Source organism: Notolepis coatsorum, assembly GCF_963971535.1.
Source record: "Notolepis coatsorum genome assembly, chromosome: 5".
Lineage (NCBI taxonomy): Eukaryota > Metazoa > Chordata > Actinopteri > Aulopiformes > Paralepididae > Notolepis > Notolepis coatsorum.
The window spans coordinates 114,541,350-114,551,141 of NC_140169.1; the positions used below are offsets into that span (position 1 = coordinate 114,541,350).

General features: G+C 42.9%; 1 protein-coding gene across 1 annotated transcript in view; it reads right to left on the reverse strand.

The window, feature by feature from the left end:
- Positions 1-242: 242 nt before the first annotated feature.
- The window catches only part of LOC311228313 (1-phosphatidylinositol 4,5-bisphosphate phosphodiesterase beta-1-like), a 397,421-nt gene continuing 387,871 nt past the window's right edge, over positions 243-9,792 (reverse strand). Inside the window, exon 31 of the mRNA XM_084314222.1 lies at positions 243-2,604. Within this exon, the coding sequence (XP_084170348.1) occupies positions 2,380-2,604 (225 nt within the window). The 3' untranslated portion in view covers positions 243-2,379. The remainder of the gene's footprint in view (positions 2,605-9,792) is intronic.

Genomic DNA, 9,792 nt, shown 5'->3' on the forward strand with positions numbered 1-9,792 from the left:
CATCCATAAACAATCCAGAATCATCCGTAAACAATCCAGAATCATCCATAAACAATCCAGAATCATCCATAAACAATCCGGAATCATCCGTAAACAATCCAGAATCATCCGTAAACAATCCGGAATCATCCATAAACAATCAACACCAATGTGTCCAAAAAAAAAAGGTTTAATAAAAAGATGAAAACTACAAAGTAAGAAACTGTATGATATGACCAAATATCACACGAAGCAAATCATGATAAAAACAACAACAGTAACAACAACAACAACAACAACATCAACAACAACAACAACCACAATAACAACAACAACAACAACAACAACAACAACAACAACAACAACAACAACAACAACAACAACAACAACAACAACAACAACAACAACAACAGTATTAAAACAAAGTATGTAGCAGCGACACATAGGCCTAGTTCTGTGAGAACTAAATGAAAAACCAGCCGGGCCACCAGTGCCTGTTGGTTAAAGAAGGAGCGTTACTTAGACTAGTTTTGTAGAGAGCCGTCAGTGCAAACACATAGGAGTAGATCTAAAGCCTTGTGGAGTACAGTGGAAACAGAGGCCGTCTCTGTAGCGTCTTGATCACAAGGTGGCTACACTTGAGCCTTTCAGGGCTTTCACACAGGACACAGTTGGCCCCTGCGCTCACCGCTGGCCTCAGCACAAACATGATGCGTTGAACTGAAGGATCGATTACAAGAGCTAATCCTGATTTCACTGCTTAATTAAATGCAGAAGTCTTGGATCGCTCTGTTTTGAATACAGAAATTAAATGGTTTTTAATGTAAATAGGATAGTCATTTATTGAATAATGTTTTCTACGATTGGTATGGAAAGCTAAACATCAGAAACAAGGTAGCTGGTAAAGTGAGAGATGTCCCATAGTAAATTGTATGTTGCATTGTTTTTATTTTAAAGGGGAACATCACCCAAATTGAGAATTCATATATGTTACTGCCAATGACCTAGGACAATTAAATCAATGTGTGTGACCATGAGCTACTCTCTCCCAAAGCCAGAAACCAGAGATTCAGTCATTAAACGTGTGATGTCATCAAGTCTGGAGCTGCTCCATTAACAATGAATGGGGGACTGATTTTGTGGAACCACAGAACGTGTGTTTTCTTGTTTATATCCAAATTAGTTTTATTCTATTGTAGTGTTCTGAGTTCTGAAACAGAAACTGCATGTATAATGAGAACATTCACCGGGGTGTTCTTAGTGTCAGTCTTACCATCTTTCCCAACGGAAAAAGCTCTGGACTTTATACAGTACTCGATGACATCACATTTGAATTTTAACACTCGTTTATGGATTTGGGAGAGGGTTGTTCATGTTCACTAACTAATTTTGTACTGTCTTAGACCACAGGAATTACATGTATGAATTCTGAAAATGGGCATAGTTCCCCTTTTAGTCTTGACTGCAAGCCAGGTTTCCTTTCTGGGACAGTAAAGTACTCTACTGAACTCAGCTGAACTTAAATAATATGCCCACTTGGTTGGAAATGTGTTTGTACACTTCAGGGAATTGTGATACGGCCTCTATCAACTTTTCTAACTTTTCCATCCTCTGCTTGACTCATTTCCGTGAGAGCCGCGGGGGTCTGTCACAGCATGCAGTTCAACTTTGATCACAAGCTTGCAGAACGGCATGCTAGACTATGCCCACGCGTTGTTCCACAAAGCAAAAATCCATTCATGTGCAGTTCAAGCCATTGGAAACATTGAGAGCAGCAGTGGAGTTCTGGCGTCCAGTCTGAAAGCCCCTTCAAGCAGTAATACCAGCATGGCATCTTGTAATCTGAACAAATCAGCACTGGTATGTGGCTATAACTGTTACCAATGTCAAAATTAACCCTATACTGTATACAGTAGTGTTGACATTGTCTACTGGAAGTGCACTCGTAAATCAAATCCTTGGCACCACCGACTCTAAACCCCTATGGTCAACATAATGAAAACAAATAAAATAAAAAATAGTAACATAATAAAGAATAATAAAGAAAGATATTCTTTCTGTGCAATAGTTCAAGTAAGTTATTTCCTGCCAATGGTTAGTGCTTTGTTACACGTCCTGTGGCCGTACCAAAAGAGACGCACCAATCCAAGGAGCTCCACAACAGAACGTACAAATACACAGAAAGGTATTTACACACATAGGTTGCTGGGCAGGACTGCAGACTAGGCAGACACGCCCTCTACTCACCGATCCAGGCTCAGATTTGATCTAGTCCTCTCATTGGTTAAGGTTAGAACTGGAGGCGGGGCAGTCTGATCCTATATACTGTAGGTCCGTAGTCATGGACACCACCGACAATCAGAGTGTCCCAGTTTTGAAGCAAAAGAGGTGGCTAAGTCTCTAAAGGGGCGTGTCGTAGACCTTTTCTGATGAGCCCTCCTCCGTATCGTCCTCCGACTGGGACGCCTTGTGGTTTAGCCTCTCGGTTGTCGAGGAGGCGAGGAGGTTGCAATGGGGACCGTCCTCACGAAGCTTGGCCTTGCTGCTGTCCTGCACAAACTCCTGGATCTCTACGGGCAACCGACGGAATTTGTCCTGGTACTCCTGGTCCAGCTCGCTCTGCAACTGCGGAGGGAAAGAACACATGAAAAGAGGATGGGTCAACATTGTCAACTAAAGAGGTGCCAGACATTTTCTTTTGGCGGGAAACCCCATACCGAGGTCCCTCAGGTCACTTCCTGTCGTAGGAAATTAGAAGAAGATTTTAAAAACACAGAAATTGTGCATTCAGCTGATCCTAATGGTTTGGGATATCCCTATATAGAGAAAATATAATACAGCATTTCATTTCTCAGAACAAAGAAATCAAGCTGCTTTTGTAAGCTGGGGAATGATAACTCACAGACAAGCAGTGTGGTTATTACATTGGATTCTGTAATAACCACAGTCCAAATCATATTTGAGTCAGATTTCCATTTCAAAATAATCACTACCGTAGTTTTTGTTTGATTAGGATTTGTTTTTCAAGGGACTCTCTTGCCATATGCGGACTATGCGGTTGCATAGGCCCCCGGTTTTTTGTATTCACTCAATACACTGTATATTGTATATATATATATATCCTGTAGGGATGTAACAAATCATCAGCTTAAACATTTTAACCGATAGGCTACTGCTTATGACCGCAAGTGGGTGTTTCTTATTATATAAATACATAAGTAGCTTACTGACAACAATTTGGTTGCATTTTCAAACTTTATTTAACTTTAACTTTATCTTAAATAATTCCATTTAAATTGCAATATTGTAAGTCAGAAATGTAAGGAAAATGCAGTATCTGTCTCATTTATGTGCATTTGGAAGATGTTATAATGCAGATTCGGTAAATCCTGTAAGTTTTCAGGAGTTTCTTGATGTAGGGGAGCCCCAGTGTTTCCTATTAATTATATTATAATTTGTTTCACGGATCTAGCATCTTTTCCTCTTAAAGTGCACCAGATTGATGCATTTAAATGTTAAATGCATGCCCACCTTAAAGGGTTTGGAATCCCCCCACCATAGTTTCACAAAATAGGGGCCCCCAAACAACATTTCGCATACTGTAGGGCCCCCAAAAATCTAGAACCGGCCCAGATTCTAGTACAGGATGACTAGCTAGCACACTTGGTTTGAAAGAACTTTCTGGCATTCAATTCTGGCAGTGGATTTTCTTTGAAAAAACGACCACGATAAAGGAAAAGGCTCACAAATAATTTAGAATATACAGCATGCTATCCTGTCTGTTAGTGAGCAGCAGTTTCAATCAATTCATTGTGATGAAAGAGAATTCCTCACAACCCTTTAGAGAACTGACAGCTCATAAGTGAAATTCCTGGCAACCGTCTATTAACAATCAGCCACTACAATCCAGGTTCTTTCTTACAACTAGGCCCCAGTCAGTCAGAGTCGGCAACCGGACATTAGGCACAAAGGTTCTAAGCACAGGTACCCCCCAGGGCTGCGTGCTGAGCCCCCTACTGTACACCCTCTTCACACACGACTGTGTGGCCTCCCAGAACAACACCAGTATCATCAAATTCGCAGATAATACTACAGTCATCGTCGGACTGATCACTGGGGGAGCTGAGGAGGCGTACAGAAGGGAGGTGGCGGAACTGGTGGCCTGGTGTCAGGACAATAATCTTTCTTTGAACACAGACAAGACCAAGGAGATGATTATTGACCCACGGAGGAGGAGTGTACAGTACACACCTCTGTACATAGGTGAGACGGAGGTGGATAGGGTTAAAACCTTTAAATTCCTCGGTACCCACATCAACGAGGACCTCACCTGGGCTCACAACACCCAACAGATAATAAAAAAATCCCACCAACGACTGTACTTCCTAAGAAGGCTGAGAAAATTTGGCATGCCACCGAAAATTCTCAGCAACTTCTATAGAAGTACGGTTGAGTGTCCTTACCAGCTCAATCATGGTCTGGTATGGAAACTGCACTGCTAAGGAGAGGAAGGCACTCCAGCGAGTGATTAAAACTGCTCAGTACATCTCTGGAGCAGCCTTCCCCTCACTACAGGACATTTACTCTACCAGGGCCACCAGGAGAGCACATAACATAATTAAGGACAGTACACACCCCCAACACAGACTCTTCAACCTCCTGCCATCAGGCAGGCGATATAGGAGTCTCAAAGCCAGAACTACGAGACTGACAAACAGTTTCTACCCACAGGCCATCAGACTCATGAATGCCAGCACCTCCACCTAGCCCCCAATTCATTATGAATTGAAAATGGGGGACCCTGACGTAAACAAGACGAAAGTCTTTCTCTGGTCTGCATCCCCTTAACAATTGTGTGTATTGAGCCGTAGTGTATTGTACCCATTCTGCAATCTGTTGATACAATTTTCATTCAATCAATCACCGTGCAGATTGATTGATTGAATGCACATTTTATTAACAGATTGTAGAATGGGTACAATACAGTACAGCTCAATACACACAATTGTTAAGGGGATGCAGACCAGAGAAAGACTTTCGTCTTGCTTACATCAGGGTCCCCCATTTTCAATTCATAATGAATTGTAAGTAAGGGTGCAACTTGCTCCATGCAAACTATTCTATGTGGATCTAGCCCTGAGTCACGTTTACACCAACTGCTACATGAATAATCCATGAAGTTATAAGGTGTGGATTAAGGGGTGGAGGGAAATATCAATACACCACCATAGTCGCATGACACTTTCCCCCCATGAAATTGTGTCAACACAATATTGTTATTTGTTATCTGAAGGCTTTTATTGAAAAACCATAACGGATCTCCTGTCAAAGCATGTAGATTTGAAAGGCCTGGGAATTTCATCTAGCAAGTGATTCTTGGTCTTTATTAAATATGAAATAATATAAAATATTGTTGATTTTGATTGTCTCCTCCCCCTTTAGGGATCTCATTTCAGGTTTCTTACTGTGGTGAAATGAAAGAAAAACACAATGATGAAAATTAAAGCAATCAAAAGTATCAAATTGCAATACTCAAAGTGTCACTTGTTAATTAAGAATATTGCAGCGCTGATATGCAATAGCTGCATATTCTGTCAATATGTTTGCTCTGTTCTGACACACTGAGAGGCAGGAGGAGAGATGCTGTTTTTCTCTCCCAGGCGGGCTGTAGATGATTACAGATGGTGAGCTTGTATTCATTTAATTCTGATCCAATAATTGCTTTTACTGCAGAATTTTTTTCCCTTCTGTTTAACTAACCCGCTGGCTCCCAGGGGACAGCCATAATTAAGGAGAAGAAAGCAGCAAAGATGGATGGTGTCAGACTACAAGGCTCGATGCATGGCCTTGCCACCTCTGAGTTGACTGATCCAGAATCCGCTTTTATCTCGCAAACCCGTGCTAGGCCTCGAAGTTCCTGAAATGCGCTGATGTTTACTTTAAACGCACTGTATGTAATCTTCTGCCGCTTATGGGGTCTCTCAGTCAAAACAATAGCAAAAGATGGAGTTTGATGATGGCGTGAAGAAGTAGCGTGGGAAGTTGGTTGGAAAGCTACTGGCAGGCTGGGGCACAGCACCCAAATCTATGTAATCAAGGAGTTGATAAGCAGTTCAAAAGTGTTGGCACAGCAAAGCTAATGCTGAACAATTTTTTATGTACAGTAAGAGACTGGAAAATGCTAAAACCATTAACGCCATACTCCAGGAAAAAAACACAGATTCAGGTGGTCTAATCTAGTTTGCTAGTTAGGGATTAGTCAAGCTTTCTAACCAAATAGGGCCCATTCGATAGATGTTTTAGTGATTGCATGGAAAATAGAATGGTAGCTACTTGAGCTAAAAAGGAGCTGTCAATCAAGCATGATCTGATCACACCCCTAAATAGCCAATCAGCCAATCACAGTGTGATATTGGAGGCATGGCAGTTGGTCAATGGTCATGCTATGGGGTGGGTTAGACTGAGAGGGGGGTAAAGGGGACATGATGACGTCATTGACATGTGACCAAATGAAACGTTCGGTTTACCTGATTGAAAGGATGGTTTGAACATAGTTGGAAATATTTGGGATAATGTACTACTGTAAGTATACAAGTAGTTCTTAGACATTGTAATGTGAAAATATTAAATAGTATATCTTTAAGTGCTCGACTCACACGCTGAGCACCTCACTAGTACCTCTTGAGGCGTTTGCAACATTTATACTACAGATAAAGTGTGAGAAACTGGAGCCGCAGGAGGGGGGGGGGGGGATTCAGAGCAACCTTCCATCACAAAGTCTAATTCTGCTAATAGCATCGAGCTTCAGGAGAGACTCTCCTCTACCCTGAAGGTCGGTACAGCTGGCACTGATGCCAATCTCACAGCTGGCAGGGAGAAGCCTTTACAGAGTTTAAAGTCACTCTTGAATAAGAGATGGGCGAGGAGGAGATAATTATAGTGCTTGGTGGAGGGTAGCCGAGGGAGACGACATCATCCTAAGTGTGATATCAAGGTGGAGGAGGTAGGAGAGGAAAGGAGAGGAGACAGGAGAGTGGAGGTGAGAGAAGAAGAGGTGAGAGGAGAGGCGAGGAGAGGGGAGGAGAGGAGAGAGGAGGAGAGGAGAGAGGAGGAGAGGAGAGATAAGTAGAGGTGAGAGGAGAGGCGAGAGGAGAGAAAAAAAAAAAAAAAAAAAAAAAAAAAAAAAATCTAACCCTAACTAACCGTACTGTCATGCACTTGTCCTAATAAACTAACCTACACTGTAGCACTCAACACTTTGATGAACATTGTTGCTCAGCTGATAGAGTTGTGCCCTTCCTGATGGCTTGTCGTACAGAACTTGTAAGTCGCTTTGGATAAAAGCGTGAGCTAAATGACTAAATGTAAATGTAAATGAGAGGCGAGGAGAGGGGAGGAGAGGAGAGGTGAGATGAGTGGAGAGGAGGTGAGAGGAGAGGTGAGGTGAGAGGAGAGGAGAGGTGAGAGGAGAGGTGAGAGGAGAGGCGAGGAGAGGGGAGGAGAGGAGAGGTGAGAGGAGTGGAGAGGAGGTGAGAGGAGAGGTGAGAGGAGAGGTGAGAGGAGAGGTGAGAGGAGAGGCGAGGAGAGGGGACGAGAGGAGAGGTGAGAGGAGTGGAGAGGAGAGGTGAGGTGAGAGGAGAGGTGAGAGGAGAGGTGAGAGGAGAGGTGAGAGGAGAGGCGAGGAGAGGGGAGGAGAGGAGAGGTGAGAGGAGTGTCAAGAGTTTTAATTGTCACGGCATACAAGTATACAATGAAATGCGGGAAGTATACAATGAAATGCGGGTGGAGAGGAGAGGTGAGGTGAGAGGAGAGGTGAGAGGGGAGGAGAGGAGAGATGAGGTGAGAGGAGAGGTGAGAGGGGAGGAGAGGAGAGGTGAGAGGAGAGGTGAGAGGAGGAGAGGAAAGGAGGTGAGAGGAGAGGTGAGAGGAGGAGAGGAGAGGATATGAGGTGAGAGGAGAGGAGAGGAGAGGTGAGAGGAGGAGAGGAGAGGTGAGAGGAGGAGAGGAGAGAGAAGTAGGTATGGTATGAAGGTTGAGGACTTGGCACTTGCTTTGTCAGACTCTTTAGTTCTAGAGTTTTGTGCAGTATCTTCCTCTGGTAACACCAGGTGTAATATGAACAAGTGAGGAACATCATTCATTACTCACATTCGTGGCTTAGTGTTCATAATGTTCATACTGTTTTACACCTATGGGAATCATAATTGATTATAGGGTTAAAGATGATGCCTCTCTATGCACAATTCTGACTAGAACTCTAATGTATTATGTTGGTGTTATGAGTTACAAAGGATAAACGGACAGAAAATCTGACAAAGACTGATGCATCATCATCATCATCATCATCATCATCATCAACCCTGTCCAACAAACAGACACTCTCTTCCAAAATAGATCTTCATATCAATGGATAGACACAACAACACCGGGCCCCTAATCCTGCCTTCATTGAGCGGATGATACATTCAGTCCATCTGAATATGCGCCATGTGGGAGTGAAGATTACCTAGCATGCATCTCTATAACCTTCTATGTTAATCATCTATTCTCATAGGGACATTATATGGAAGCACTGTAAGCACCATTAGCCAATTTCCTACAGTGGGGGGGGGGGGGACAAGTGAGATCTTCCAGGATGTGTTTATTTGAAACTGTGCTCCAACTGGTATGTCAGCGTGTTGATGCGAGAAGAATCCCATTTTTACACCTCACGCTTGAACTGCTGTATCTCACTGTTCACCAAGGCTGTTACTGTGTTATTTTCCAGTATTGAGCTCCACGTGAATCTCCATTATTAGCTGGCCTGGGAAGCTGTATAGTCAAAATCATGCATTCTGACCACCAGAATCCCCTCTTGAAAGAAAGGAGGGGATACAAGTGTAGGAGGAGATGGATGCAATGAGAACACAGAGGAGGAGGAGAGCCATAGCAACAGAGAAGGAGGAGGAGTGGGTAAAAAGGGATACGAGGAAAAGAAGGAGGCTAATCTCTGCTAATGTGGTTGGGTGTGCCAGGGCACGTACAGTATGTATGTGGGAGGGGCATATTCCTAGAATTATAAGATGATGAGTGAGTGTCGTCATAGAAATTATAGAAATTATCGGGAGACAAATGTCAACTATAAGACGTAGCATCGTCTCCCAGTGGTGAATAACCTCTGTGAGGATGTCAGGGCCGTGACTCATCCTCTTCTTATAATTGCGGGAATATTCCAGGAAGGAGGGGTTGCACATCGGACCACATAACTTAAAAACACGATGATGTAACGTCTATTTAGTTCAAAGCCGGCGATTATCTGGAACACCTTTTCCTAGCAGAGTGCAAGCGAACCGATGACTATATAGCTCTGGGAAGTATCTTGACATGACATGAACGATGGTGATACACCAGGGAGCAGAAACCAACCAGCCTTCATGAGCATTCTGTATATAATTATTGTGCTGTTTTCCCTGCCTTCCTCCTCATAGTGTGTCATACCTGTAACGTAATCATGAAATTCATTATGATGACAACTCTACATATTCTTTCATTTGTACTTAAAGGGGACATGTCTTGCTATTCCTTTCACTATTTGGGCAACTTTACACAATTCCTGTGAGTCTATGGAACACATCTGTAAAGTTTTTTTTCCAAAAAATTCATTGTTTTGTATTTCTAATCAAGTATTCAAAAGCAGCATTTTTCCACGTCAAGATTTCAAGCAGTTTTTGGCTTGGCTCCGCCCATAAGCGATTTGAGTGACAGTCACCCACAGTCTGTGACTGGCAGACAGGCAGACAGAGAGAGATAGAGGAGGGGGATAATAATTCATTT